At 35.0% G+C, this 14,539-nt stretch overlaps 1 protein-coding gene across 7 annotated transcripts in view; it reads right to left on the bottom strand.

The window, feature by feature from the left end:
* Herc1 (HECT and RLD domain containing E3 ubiquitin protein ligase family member 1) overlaps nt 1–14,539 on the bottom strand; it is a 151,194-nt gene that overhangs the window by 85,451 nt on the left and 51,204 nt on the right. For all 7 annotated transcript variants that reach the window (XM_042688000.1, XM_042688003.1, XM_042688002.1 and 4 more), the window contains exons 24-29: nt 12,028–12,079; nt 3,786–4,054; nt 2,693–2,908; nt 1,535–1,655; nt 1,065–1,302; nt 772–962 (exon numbers count right to left, since the gene is read on the bottom strand). In XM_042688000.1, the coding sequence (XP_042543934.1) occupies nt 772–962; nt 1,065–1,302; nt 1,535–1,655; nt 2,693–2,908; nt 3,786–4,054; nt 12,028–12,079 (1,087 nt within the window). The remainder of the gene's footprint in view (nt 1–771; nt 963–1,064; nt 1,303–1,534; nt 1,656–2,692; nt 2,909–3,785; nt 4,055–12,027; nt 12,080–14,539) is intronic.

Genomic DNA, 14,539 nt, shown 5'->3' on the forward strand with positions numbered 1-14,539 from the left:
AGAACAGAATAGCCTAAGAAGTTGAGCTCTTCTAGTTATATCTCAGTTCCCAAATATTAAAACAAATTTGGAGAATGTTCTTGACCATATATATGGTGTACATATATGCATGCAACAGAGGGAAGCCAGGAGGATGCAGAATAAGTGGGAAACAGAACAACATACAACAAAGGGGCCCATCAGCTGCACTGGACATAGAAGAAAAAGAACTAAGCAACCCAAAGACAGCGATGGGAAAGGAGGAATGAGAGGGAAAGAGGGAATAGCTTACACTAAGCAGAAGGAAAGAAATGTAAACACCACCTGGATGTGGAAGAAATAATTGGATTGTCAAAGCTCATTTAATTCACAAACTTTATAGGCCATGATAATGACAATTTGCTTTGTGAAGGTTAAAATGTGTTTGTGACTTTAACTAAGTATCACTATTCCACAATACTGTGAAATATGTGAAATTTATGTAATCACCTAATTTCAATTTAATAAAAAAAGAAAAGTGAGAAAAGGGATGGGTTAGGAGAGGTGGGTGACAATGTGGTCAGGCACTTTGTATTTATATACTGTTTTGTAGAATGGGAACTTCTTTGTACAACTACTTAAAGATAATAATAAAAATGTAAAAAAAAACCACACAAATTTGGAGAGAATAGGGGCATTGTAAGTGAAGAAGTAAACATCTTCCATGTCTCATAACAACAAGTTACAGTTTTATATGCATACAATGAGGACTCAATATGCTTATAAGTAATGATAGAGAAAAAAGACGGATACCTCTGAAATCTTTCTTCTCAGTTTCTCCACTGGAGTCAACTTTTTTTCCTTCTTCACCCTCTTCTCCTTCCCCTTCCCCAAAAGAGGCCATAAGTAGTACACCAGTTTGAGACAACAAATTCTTCAACTGACTACAGAGTAGATCCAACAAGGATTGAACTACCTTGGGGCTTAGTTTATCAGCGTAGGTCCTACAGGGAAAAAAAGGTATATGAACACAGACGTGCAAACATTTGGATAAGGTAGAAAAACTAGTCCCCAGACAATTCTACCAAGATCTTTATCATACATACCCTGTAGTGATGGCTAGAATCTGGAGCAACCTTGTACTGGCCACTTTCAAAGCTGTGCTAAGCTGGGAAACACCTGTCTTTGGCAACAACTGCAGGGGCTGTCCCAACATGGTGTCTGTGCCACACAACTGTGACAATACATTTAGCAAGCCAGTGGAAACTGCCAAGGAAACATCCACTGGTTGATAATGAACACTCAGGGCAAAAACTGTAACCAAAAGGAGACGTTGCTGGGCTTCTAAAAAAATAAAAGAAAGTAATGGGTGAGAATCTTCTTTGAAGTAAACACCTACCAAAATAAGTTTTCAAAACATCAATCATAATATTGAATACTAATCTGTTTTCAAATATTTGTTCTTTATCTGTCCGTTGGTCTACTAATATTAAACATAAAATTTAGAATATTACCTACCTAAACCTCAGGCCCAAAGCGTATCCTGCATCTTACATTCATTGGGACAGTTACTTACCAATGTGATGCTTATTTGCTTGCAGGGCTCTCTCCAAGGTAGCAGACAACTGTTGATAAATCTTATGCACAGCTACCTGGATTTCAATCTGAATATTTCTCTTAGCTGCTCTGATCCCATCCTAAATCACACAGAAATATTTACTTTTTAATTTAGCAGCAAGATTTTTTATTTCAGCTAAAGAAAGTAATAACAGTTTATCATTCATCTATGCACTGGGCCCTATAGTAGTTTTTAAATTATTACATGAAGTAAAAAAACACAAATGATAGATTTATAATAAATCCAGCTTAAATTGCTTGAAAATTCTTTGTTCTGTATAATCTTCTTTCCAAAAATAATACAGAAGACATATAGACTTTAAAAAAAAAATTAAATGGGGAGCGGGGGAGGATGGAAAGGGATGGGAAGGGGAAACAAAGGAGGAGGCTACAATGCTTGATAAGAAATGTACTCATTATCTTGCCCATGTAATTGTAACCCCTCTGTACAGTATTTTCACAATAAAAATAAAATAAATAAATAAATAAAAATTAATTAAAAAAAGAGAAAAAAAATTAAAGCCAGGCGCCAGTGGCTCAAACCTGTAATCCTAGCTACTCAGGAGGCTGAGATCTGAGGATCACGGTTCAAAGCCAGCCCGGACAGTAAAGTCTGTGAAACTCTTTATCTCCAATACACCACCAGAAAACTGAAAGTGGCGCTGTAGCTCAAGTGGTAGAGCTCTAGCCTTGAGCTGAAGAGCTGAGGGACAGCCCTCAGGCCCAGAGTTCAAGCCCCAGGACCAACAAAAAATAAAAAGTAAAAATTCATTAATTCATTAGTTAAAAAAGGGATTAGAGAAACTAGGCAAAATATCAAATTTAAAATGTTAACTCTTGAAATCTGTCTTCCCAAATCTAAACCTTATTTTAACTCAGATTGAGCCCTAGTCCATCTAGCTGAGGATTAATAAAATGAGACAACAAAAAAAATCTAAAAGCAAAATAGTACTAAGACTCACCTAATCCCAGCTGTATTTAGAAAACCTGACCAATGAGAAATCTTAAAAAGTAATTCTAAAGTCTTTATATTTTTAAACCTCAATCATGATTGCCACAAAATTTTACATTACTATTAGATAGCTAAGATCTGAATATATTACAAGATGTCACCTACCTGATAGTGATGCAATCGGCCACTCTCCCCTTTGGCTCCTGTATGTCCAACAGTGCCTAAACCAAAACACCCTGCTAGAAACTGCAGTCTTACAGATGTGAGCAGTGTGGATGACTGAAAGCCTGAACTAGACCGGCTTCCTGCCAGTGAGATGCTACTTTTTTCCTCCATCCCAGACAACAGGACAAGGATCTGGTGAAGTGCCTCTAAACGAAGCTTGGGGGGAGGGGAGGGAAGGAAACACAACATTTTAGAGTCTGTTTTTGAACTAAGATATATAAGAATTATATATGCCACTTAGACAATGTATTATTTAACACAAAAGAAATTGTGACATTTCTTAGTAACCTATTCTTTACGATACATACTACTAAAAAAACCCCAAAGTATCTTAAAATTGTTTAACATACTTTAATATAAAAGAACCTGCAGAGTATAATGGGAAGAGTAATAGGCCTGAGTGTCAGTCTGAAGTATGCTTGAGTTTAAACCCAGGGCTTTGCATGTTAAGCACTTGAAGCTACATGTGTACTGCCAACCTAAACTTCTAGTTCCATTTGAATGTTGGAGACTGGCAATAAGGCCAACTGTTTTACGTCCTGAGTGACCTTGGTAAAAATCACTGAACTTCTTTGAGCCCTAGTTTCTTCAAGTGCAATCATTTCTATGGGGTCCTAGCCTAAACTATAGATTGAACAAATTGAACTAAACTATAATTATATATAAACAAATTGAGCCTAAACTATAAATTGAACAAATGGGTCAAAAATAGGAGCTCTGAGGGAAAATCCTTACATTGTCCAAAAAGAAATGTACTCTTTACCTGACTTATACAACATAACCCCTCTGAACATCACCTTTATAATAACAATTAAAAATATTTTAAGAAAGATTTAAAAAAAAAAAATGAGTACTTGGTGGAGTGAAAATAAATTATCACGCTGTTTTAGTTAAGAAGCTGATGCCAAAAGCTTAAGGCGATAAAAGGCAGGAAGAGTAGAAAAAGGTAAAGTTTTTCCTAGAATTATATACTCAGTGGTTCAGTTTAAGTTTCCAGAGTCTCATGAGAAGTAAATCTCAAAGACTTACTTACTTCTGCCCTTAACTGCTGCTGTTCCATTGCAATGATGGACGCCTGTGGACTGGTAGACATGCTTTCCTCGGGCTCTTTAAAACCTGGGGCATTCCCCACATCTCCACTCACAAAGCTTACAACATTTTCAATCAATGTGTGAACTCCCAAAGACTTGGTAAGGTCAAAATCAGATTCAAAGGAGTAAGAGGAATTGTACAACCAGTCTCTGCTTTGTTTCAGGCGTGCCCAAGAGTCACTCAGGAATTCCAACTGACTATGAATAGGACCTATACACAAATAGAACAAACATGCATCAATGGTAATCAGTAGAATATACATTCTTAAACCAGATGAGGGCTGAGAGCAGCTACCATACCAATTGGTGAAAAATGTTTGAATACATGCATGCATTACGTGAATCTGAGCAAAATGCTTTGATTAAAAACAAAAAAACAAAAACAAAAAACAAAAAAACTAGAGCAATGTAAGAAAATAAAGGGAAAAGCCCTGTGGATGTACCAGTGTTTCTGGAAGCGCTTTAGCAACACACTGCCACAAGAAAAAGAAAGGCAGAAGCTGCTATCAAAATGCTTAACTTAAAAGGCTCTGCATTACTAAATCAGTTCTCACTTATGAGCAAAAAGGAACTAGGCACTTAGGACACTGCAGATAAGGTTTATTCAAAACAGGATTTTATCTAACTTAACATTATCATTGCAAAGGTAAGTCAAGACCACACAAAATGCCTACATATCTGCAATGAAACATTAAATGAATATAGAAGGGCAAGTAAACTTACACAAAAAGAAGACAAACATTACTCTTTGGTATCACTGTGTCATATGCGTATTTACTGCACATGGTGAAACTGTCATTTAGAGGAAAGCAAAGTTCCATAAACAAGAATATGGAGATTTACTGTAAAATGTCAAATTATCATTGGCTAAACAGAATATCATTGGATTTGCCAATGAGCATTTTTAAACTAAAATCGTTATGCTAAACATCCTGCTTTAGTACAAGAGCAAATGTTCAAATTGTATGCCAAAATTAGCCTTAAACAAATATATGTATATGTCCAAGTCCTGCACACTTTGGTCTTTAAATAATTTCAGGCATATAAGTTTGATTAGTCATAGTCTTGGGTCATGTTATAGTCTCATCATTGGTCCACACATCGCCCACGTTTGTATTTAAATATTTACCATAATACTTGTGAACACACTAACTAGAAAACTGACAATAACATCTACCTATGTATTTGTTTCTCCATGTCATCTTTTCTTAGCTCTTCCTACCTAAGGTTTTATTATCCTAAAGTCTAGGTTTATTGTTGATTTTAGCTCCTTTTTTTTTTTTTTTAACTAATGTTGGATTTTTCTCTTATTTGTACTCTTCAGACAAATAATGTTTAGTTCTGGCCATTTTTTTACTTTCTAAAAGATGTATCATTTTATGCAATCATTTTGAACATACTCTTTGCATTCAATCTAATATTGCTTATACTCATTCAAATTACTATATGTAACAAAGATTTATTTGTCTGACTGATATATACAAAACTGACTGAATATACAAAACTTCCCTATTAGGAATATAACACAAGATGCCCAACAAAACATACACAAAAACTTTTCTATCTGGTAAAGTTTGGAAAGATGAGTACATAATGTTCACAGAGAAAAAAAAAGACATAACAGAATAATGAGTATATAACCTTATTTTTAATTTCTCCATTGATGTAAATTAAATCTTAGTACTCTGAAATTAGACATGTCTAATATTAGATAAGGAAATAATGTTATGAATTAACTATTATAAAATACTAACAAAATAATTTAAATTGGTGAAGAATATGGTGAAACTCCTATATTTTACAAAGAATTAAGATTAAAAAATGTTTAACTTCAGTCTTACTGAATACGAAATTATCACCTAAAAGTTTTTCATATAAGAAGAGCAAAAGTACAAAAAAGTCAGATGCATTAAATTTAAAAATTAATAATTAATAATTTAAAAATAAAACAAAGGATACTAAAACAAATAATTCTAATTCTTTTTTTTGGGGGGGGGGGGGGTCTGGTCGTGAGGCCTGAACTCTGGGCCTGGCCTCTGTCCCTCAGCTCTTCAGCTCAAGGCTAGCACACTACCACTTGAGCCACAGCGCCACTTCTGGCTTTTTTTCTTTTTGCTTATGTGATGCTGAGGAATCGAACCCAGGGCCTCATGCATGCAAGGCAAGCACTCTACCACTGAGCCACCTTCCCAGCCCCATAATTCTAATTTTTTATTGCCTTAAGCAGCCCAAACCCAGAAGCTATATTTATAGCCTTAACTTACAAATGAGTTTCTGGTTTTATTCATTGAGCTTGTTTCATTCAATAATAAAATTTCAGAAAAAAAGCCTATTTTCTTTCCCAATTAATACAAATCACTTGTTGTTGTTGGGTTCTTTTGGTGATACTGGAGAGGGGTTGTACTCAGGGTCTCATGCTTACAAAGCAGGTGCTCTATCACTTGAGTCACACTTTCAATCCTGTTCCTTTGATTATTATTTGAATAAAGTCTGATTTTTGCTGGACTGGCCTGGAATATGATCCTCCTTATTTAATCTGCTCATCTAGCTGAGATGACAGATACACACCATTACACTCAGCTTTTTATTGGTTAAGAAGGGATCATATGAAATTATTGTTTGCCTAATCTGGCCTCGAATTTTGATCTTATTTCAACTTCCTGAATAGCCAGGATTTTAGGCATGAGTCACAATATTTTATGTCATTTTTGTTGAAGACAAACATCAAATATGCAATGTCTAATATTAGAACCACAGAAGTAAAGGTAATCTGAAAGAGTATCTACTTCAATTTTCAACTAGAAAACACATGTTCAAACAAATCAATTTATCAGATTAATAGCACTGTAATTCCTTAATTTTATGGGAAATAGTCTTATAAATTGTTACTAACTCAAAAATTATTGATCCATAGACATTGTAATTGCTTGGTTACATAAAAGTTCAATTTAATCATCAATTCACTGAGAGTAAATTGCCTTCACAAATACAAAAATAATCTATGGGCTAATTGGCCAGGTCCCAAACTAAGTTCTCTCTGAAACTTAAAGCAGCAAGCAGCAAACTTTTCTGTAAAGGGTCAGATATTGAATATTTTAGGATTTGGGACCATATGATCTCTGTCATAACTATCCATTTGTATTGTTACAGTGTGAAAGCAGTCCCAAGTAATACATAAACAAATGAGTATGGCTATATTCCTCACTCACAAAAGTAGATGGAAGGCCAACTCAGCCTTCTAGTTATAGTTTGCTAACCTTTAAGTTAAAAGATGAAAACTGTTAGGTGAATAACTCAAACAAAAATTCATATGAATAAAGTGTAAGAACAAGAAAAGTACCATATAAAAGCATTTTATAAAAACATTCAGATAAATAAAACAATTTTCACCAAAATAGTCTGACAACAAAAATACCTTAAAACACATAAACTTAAATGTATGGAAATGGAAGATTTAAAAGAATTTTAATCTTTGAAAAAACCATAATGATCTAGAAACTGTAGTTCTATATCGTTTTAGTTAATATGGAAAATATAATATCTGAAAAGGATATCAAAATCTTCTACACAGCAAATGAGACTAAGTCCAATTCTTAATATTAATTCATTCACCTACTATATTAAAAATATAGTCTGACATTTTTACATTGTTTACTTGTCCTTGTAATTTTGGTTCTTAGATGAAGTTTTCAAAATGAACATGGCAGAGCTGCAATACATACTTTATAAACTATAAAATATGTAGGCAAGCTAAAAGGGGAAAAAAATTAAACATGCCATCGTGTACTTGCTTGAAGCTCTTCTTTTTTCTGGGGCTCAACTGGCCAAAAAGGAGTAAATACACTACCACACGAGAATCAGAAGACAAAAGGAGAAATTTGATACAGGAGACGACAACATTTACATTTGTTCTTCTCTATAAAATCTAATTTGAAATGCATAATAAAATAGCATTTCACCCATACATACCATGAAACACACAAACTGAGAAATGTTTCTAGTATTATTTTAGCAATAAAACCCTAATACATTTAAAGGCCTTAAAAGGAGATCAAAGCACACTTGATTAATAGTATTTAACTAAAATTCTTAAAATTTTTTGATATTGTACCATTTTTCACTACAACAGCTTCAGCATAAAATATGAAAAATAAAATCAAGTATCCATAAAAATGTTTGCCTTTCTGTGAAAAATCAGCTAGATTCTGCACAACTATAGCAAATCTTTTAAATATTTATCCAAATATCAAATGCTAACATATTCTGACAGGTTTTATCAAGATTTTTTTTTTTTTGCCAGTCCTGGGGCTTGAACTCAGGGTCTGGGCACTGTCTCTGAGCTTCTTTTGCTCAAGGCTAATACTCTACCACTTGATCCACAGCTGCACTTCTGGCTTTTTCTGCTTATGTTATACTGAGGAATTGAATCCAGAGATTCATGCACTCTACCACTAAGTCACATTCCCAGCCCCAAGAATTTTTATACTTATAAAAATTAGTATTTATAAAGTGCTTAAATAATGACTGGCACATAGTAGTTTATAAGTTTTTAAGAAATCTAAATTTTATATTGTCTCTAAGATACTAAATAGAAAAAGATATATATATATATACATTTAGTTTTCCCATGGTTTTTGTTTGCTTAATGGGGTCTTGCTATGTTGCCCGCCCATGTTGGCCCCAACCTCTTGGGCTGCTTTCAAGCAGTTCCAGGTAGGCAGGACTATAGGAACCTAGCCTAGAATTTAACACTGATGCCTCTGAAACACTGAGCACACTGGTCAAGTCAAAGGTTATTTGGTTGGTTCCTCCCTGTGTGCCCTCCCACCCACCTCCATGGGGCTTGAACTCTGGGCCTGGGCACTGGTCCCTCAGTTCTTCAGCTCAAGGCTAGTGCTCTACCACTTGAGATATAGCGCCACTTCTAGTTTTCTGGTGGTTAATTGGAGAGAACAATCTCATGGATGTTCCTGTCCAAGCTGGCTTTGAACGGTGATCCTCAGATCTCAGCCTCTGAAGCAGCTAAGATTACAGGCCTGACCACTGGCACCCAGCAGTTATTTGTTTACACTGTTCTGCTTCTTCTTTACTTACAGGAATTGTGAAACATAAACAGGAGGGGAGAAAGAACAGCCAGCTTCAATAGCAAAAATCTCCATAACCAATGGCAAATACTGAGACTATAGATGAAAAGCCCTTCTTGTCATTTATATACATATTTATTTTCATCTTTCCCTCCTCCACACAAGAGCCACTTTAGGAGAAAAAAAATTTACATTTCCTCCTCAAATACTGGAAGAGGTAACAAACAGAGAAGTCTCACATTGTCCATCAGGCTCAAGTCAAAATCAGGACACCTAGTAATTTGGCCCCAACAGTCTCAGGTTCATCTCCTGATTGGAGATACATATATTATAGTTTACAGAATATCATTCATATTGACAAATAAGGAAAAAATAAGGTGGTTTTTTTAAAAACAAAATGAATGAAAGTCCCCATTGGGGTCAAATGGTAATATACATGTTTCTGGGGTTTTTTTGGTAATTTCTTTCAAACTATAATTTCCTAAATGTCTTTTCAATATTAACTTTTTTTTTTTTTTTTGTCGGTCGTGGGGCCTGAACTCTGGGCCTGGGCGCTATCCCTCAGCTCTTCAGCTCAAGGCTATCGCTCTACCACTTGAGCCACAGCGCCACTTCCGTTTTTGTTTTTTTCTGCTTATGTCTGAGGCCCTGGGAATAGAACCCAGGGCCTCAGACATGCAGGCCAAGCGCTCTACCACTGAGCCATCTTCCCAGCCCAAGTCCGTGAAACTCTTATCTCCAATAAGCCACCAGAAAACCGGAAGTGGAGCTGTGGCTCAAGCGGTAGAGCGCTCGCCTTGAGCTGAAGAGCACAGGGACAGCGCCCAAGCCCAGAATTCAAGCCCCACGACCGACAAAAAAAAAAAAAAAAAGAGGAAAGCTAAAAACTATAAAGTTGTTTGATATATTAATTATATTAATTATAGAGTTTTATGAAACTGAAAATTATTTCTTGCTCACCTTTTCTAAAATAGTAACATTAACACTTTCTAGTCACCTGCCCTAGGAACAAAGTCATTGGGAACAGTAAAATGGGATGATTATTACAATAAATTGGTTTCACATTAAATGGCAAGATGAAAATTTGACTCCATTATAACTTCCCAACTAGGTAATTAAAAGAAGGTTTAAAATGTTTCCTATGAGGTTCACTATTTGGTTTCTGTTTTCAAAAAAGTTCCAGTAAGTTCATATAGTTTTTGCTTTGAGAGGTGAAAAGAAGATGATCTGTCCATTAACTTAAGATTAATAAGTGGGTACATTTATATTTATTTAGAGGTAAAACTATGGGAAATTTACATAGGCAACCCTTATTTCAAAGGTTAAGGATGACATTTCATTTTATTCAAAAGACACTAATTTGCTACATGCTAATACAGTCAACAGGAATTAAATTTCAAATTTGTACTTCTAAAAACAGGACAAGGATTTGAGAGAAGAAAGTATATTTAGTCAGCAGACTATTACTTATAGGCTCTCAAACCATAAGTTATGACCCTTGTGCTGATATTCAGCAAGTCTGCTGTCATTTTCTCTCCAGTATCAAATGGAACTTTTAACAAGTCATTGGAGTCAAGCAAAATTAGGAAAGATCCTAAATCAAGGGAATTATCAGCTTTCAAAAATACTAAATAATACAATGCATATTGCACATTATTTCTTTTCTTTTCTTTTTGCCAGTCATGGGGCCTGAACTCTGGGCCTGGGTGCTGTCCCTCAGCTCTTCAGCTCAAGGCTAGCGCTCTACCATGGGAGCCAAAGCACCACTTCTGGCTTTTTCTGCTTATGTGGTGCTGAGGATTCGAACCCAGGGCCTCATGCATGCAAGGCAAGCACTCTATCACTGAGCTACCTTCCTAGCCCCTGCACATTATTTCGTTGGCATCACAAATACCCTGTAATCTATTTTTAGACTCAAGCATCTTTGATATGTTACAATCTTAAAAGACCTAGCAATAAAGAAAGCACCAGCTCTGGTCATTATTTTTGTATTTCAAAAAAATATATATTCTCTGTGTTTTAGTTGCAATTAAATGAATATTGTGAAATTTTAGTCTAATGGATATTTTTTCTTCTTAGTTATATAAATGAAAAGTTTAAAATGTGTATGTGTTTCTCTCATTCCTCAGGTTTCTCCTCATTTCTTCTTTTTCTTTTTTTTTTTTAAGGTATAAATCTAACATTCTGCCATAAAAGCTACCAAAAGAAAATTTTCATTTTGGAAAAAAGATTCAATATCACGGGATAAATTTTTCTTCACAGAAGCTTTTAGAAAACTAACTTAATGGCAATTTTTAACAGTCCACATTTTCACACCCATAAATGGTTTTAAATAAAAGTGATACTCAGCAAAGAAAGTCTTTAGTTATCATTGGATATATATTACATCAAATTGCTGTTCAGTCACTGATGTTCACTAAGAGTTTCTCACAAAAAGTTCTTAATAACACTATAAAAGTGTTTCTTGTGGAAAAGGTTTCATGTTTTTGTTTTAAATACTCAGTTCATATATTACATGCTTTATGTTAAGAAGCCAAAGTGGGTGAATAAAGCTCAAAACATCCTGTTTGAAATTGTGTGTGTGTGTGTGTGTGTGTGTGTGTAAGCTGGAAGTGCAAAGAGAAATCCTCTAACACCATTTAAAGTACAATAACTTCTGTCAGTGGACTAAAACATGGAAAATAATGGAAATGGTAAGTTCTCTGCATAGCACCTTAATAATAAAATTATATATTATGATATAATTTTATATATTAAATATTTTATAATTAAATATACATATATTTTTAAATATGCAAATAATGAACACCACACCTCCCCACACACCAATGAAAGCTGTTTCTGAAATTCCATAGGACTTTTAATAAGTATACTCTTATAAAACACACAAAAAATGAGAAGCAGAACCAATTATTAACTCAATAAAATAAACATTCCCAGATTTTTAAAGGTCATAGAGTTGAAGGAAAATTATCTTTTTAATAATTTTGAAAAAAATGATTCTTATTCTAGGCAATTACATTTCAGATTGAAATATATAGGTCTAAATAACCATGACTACTTAATTGAAACAGACATTTAATATTTTCTTAATACTTGCCTCTCTTTCTATGAGATGATGCCAAATCCAAATCAACATTTCGTCTGCCACTCTATTAAAAGTGAAAAATAAAGTTTAGGTGAAAACTGTATTTTAGTATTAAATGTAAAGTATTAAAATAAAAAGTAATGCATGTAGTTATAACAATGTCATACTTATAAACCAGTCAATTCAGACTAACAACAAAATGTGTATAAATATACTATGAAAACAGCTCTCAGAAAGCCCTCACATATAACTTTGGAGACATGAACTCAAACAGAAGCCAAGATGCATATTATAAAGAAGTTTTTCAACCCCCGCTTTCACTATATTTGATGTCAGTATAACATGTGGAGGAGACGGGGACAAACAAGTCGTTTAAGGATTCAGGTGGACCTGTTGCAACAATGAGAAGTACAAAATGTCATGTCAAAACCAGCTTTACAATGTCGGAGTGGGGGGGGGGGATGATTGGGTGGGGGGGAGGGGGGAGGGTGGGAAGGGAGGTGAAGGGTAAACAAAGGAGGAGGCTGCAATGCTTGGTAAGAAATGTATGCATTATCCTGCCCATGTAATTGTAACCCCTCTGTACAGTATGTTCTCAAATAAAATAAAATAAAATTTAAAAAAAAAAAAGAAGTTTTTCATTGTTGTTACCTATTCTTTCTGGAATCTCTGTCTTTAATTTTCCAGTTACAGTCTGATCTTTTTATAAATATACTCTAAATGCCAAAGTCCTGTAGCAACATTCTACTTTACAAAGTTACTGCTCTGTCCTCACCATCCTTTCTCTTTTCAAAATTTGCACTAGCTCTGACTAGGTATTTAGAGAAGACAATGTATTGTGATGAATCCATAACCAAAAAAAGGTCAGGAACAGTGTCCCAGGCCCCGATTTCAAGCCCCAAGACTGACAATAAATAATCGATGAATATATTTGAAGAAAGGTAGGGCGTTGGGCACTGATAGCTCATGCCTGTAATCCTAACTATTCATGAAGGTGAGATATAAAAATCATGGTTCTAAGCCAGCCTGGATAGGAAAGACTATGAGATTCTTATATCCAATTAACCACCAAAAAGCTTTAAGAGCTGTGGCTCAAGTGGTAGAGTACTATCCTTGAACAAAAAAAAAAAACAAAAACAACTCAGGGACAGCACCCAGGCCCTGGGTTCAATCTACAAAAAAAAAAAAAAAAAAAAAAAAAGGTAAGCCGGACACCAGTGGCTCATGCCTGTAATTGTAGCTACTCAGGAGGCTGAGATCTGAGGAACAAGGTTCAAAGCCAGACCGGGCAGGAAAGTCAGTGAGACTCTTATCTACAATAAACCACTAGAAAAACAGAAGTGGCGCTGTGGCTCACGTGGTAGAGTGCTCACTTTGAGCTGAAGAGCGCAGGGACAGTGCCCAAGCCCAGAGTTCAAGCCCCACAACCGACCAAAAAAAAAAAAAGATATAATGGTGATGAAAAATTAAAAACAACATAATACAATGATACGTTCTTGAAGATTCAACTTCCCTCAGATGAGGATTCTTTTATATATTGAAATTTCTTTTGAACAACACCGTGGTGTCATGTTATACTTTTAAAAATATTTTTTTATCTTCATTTACAAAATAAGAGGAATTCCAGAATGAAAACTGGGGAATGTAGATCGCTTAGTCCAAAAAATGTTTCTATTAGAGTTGTCACACATCTCTTCAGTAGTTAACTTAGAACAAGGAGCCATGTTGGACATACTGTCACCTTACAGTGCTGGGAATGGAATCAGAGCAATGAGCATGCTAGGCAACTGCTCTAACCTCGTACTGAACCGCTGTCATATACAGATGGTATACACACACACACACACACACACACACACACACACACAGATGGCACTTACATCTCCATGTCACTAAGCCCAGAGGTTGTAACATATAGAATATCACACAGGAAAATAGGCAAAATAAAAATCCAACTATCAAGTACAAGTCTCTAAAGCTCCTTAAAAAGTAGCAATTTTAGAAATATTTTTTGCTCTGTATTTAAGGAGTTACCTAACCTTACTTCCTACTTTTTATAAAAATAAATCAGTACCTTACTCAATTGTTATTTACCCTAAATACCTGTAGTCTATGTTTTGAGGTAGGTAACTAACATAATGCTAAGAGATATAAACAGCTTATTATCTAAGATGATAATAGGTAGGTAACTAAGATATGCTAAGAGAAGAGATATGAACAGCTTATTATCTGAGAAGAGGTACAAACAGCTTTTCATTTTAGATATATTACTCTCGTGAAATGTAAGAGATGAAGATAAGACAGGGTAGAGGGGTACCATTTTGAGATGTCTGCATACATCAGGCAAAGGACAAAAAAAAGTCTGGAAGACAGCAGTGGTGGGAGAGATAGAGAGGATATCATTAGAAACATTAAAGATACAATTTTCAAGACTTGACTAATTGGGTGGGGAGTAAGGGGTGACAAAAACAGGGGATAAGAAAAAAAAAGAGTAAAGAATGATCCCAGGCCAGGCGCAGGTAGC

Source organism: Dipodomys spectabilis, unplaced genomic scaffold (genome assembly GCF_019054845.1).
Source record: "Dipodomys spectabilis isolate Male_0828 unplaced genomic scaffold, ASM1905484v1 ptg000108l, whole genome shotgun sequence".
NCBI lineage: Eukaryota > Metazoa > Chordata > Mammalia > Rodentia > Heteromyidae > Dipodomys > Dipodomys spectabilis.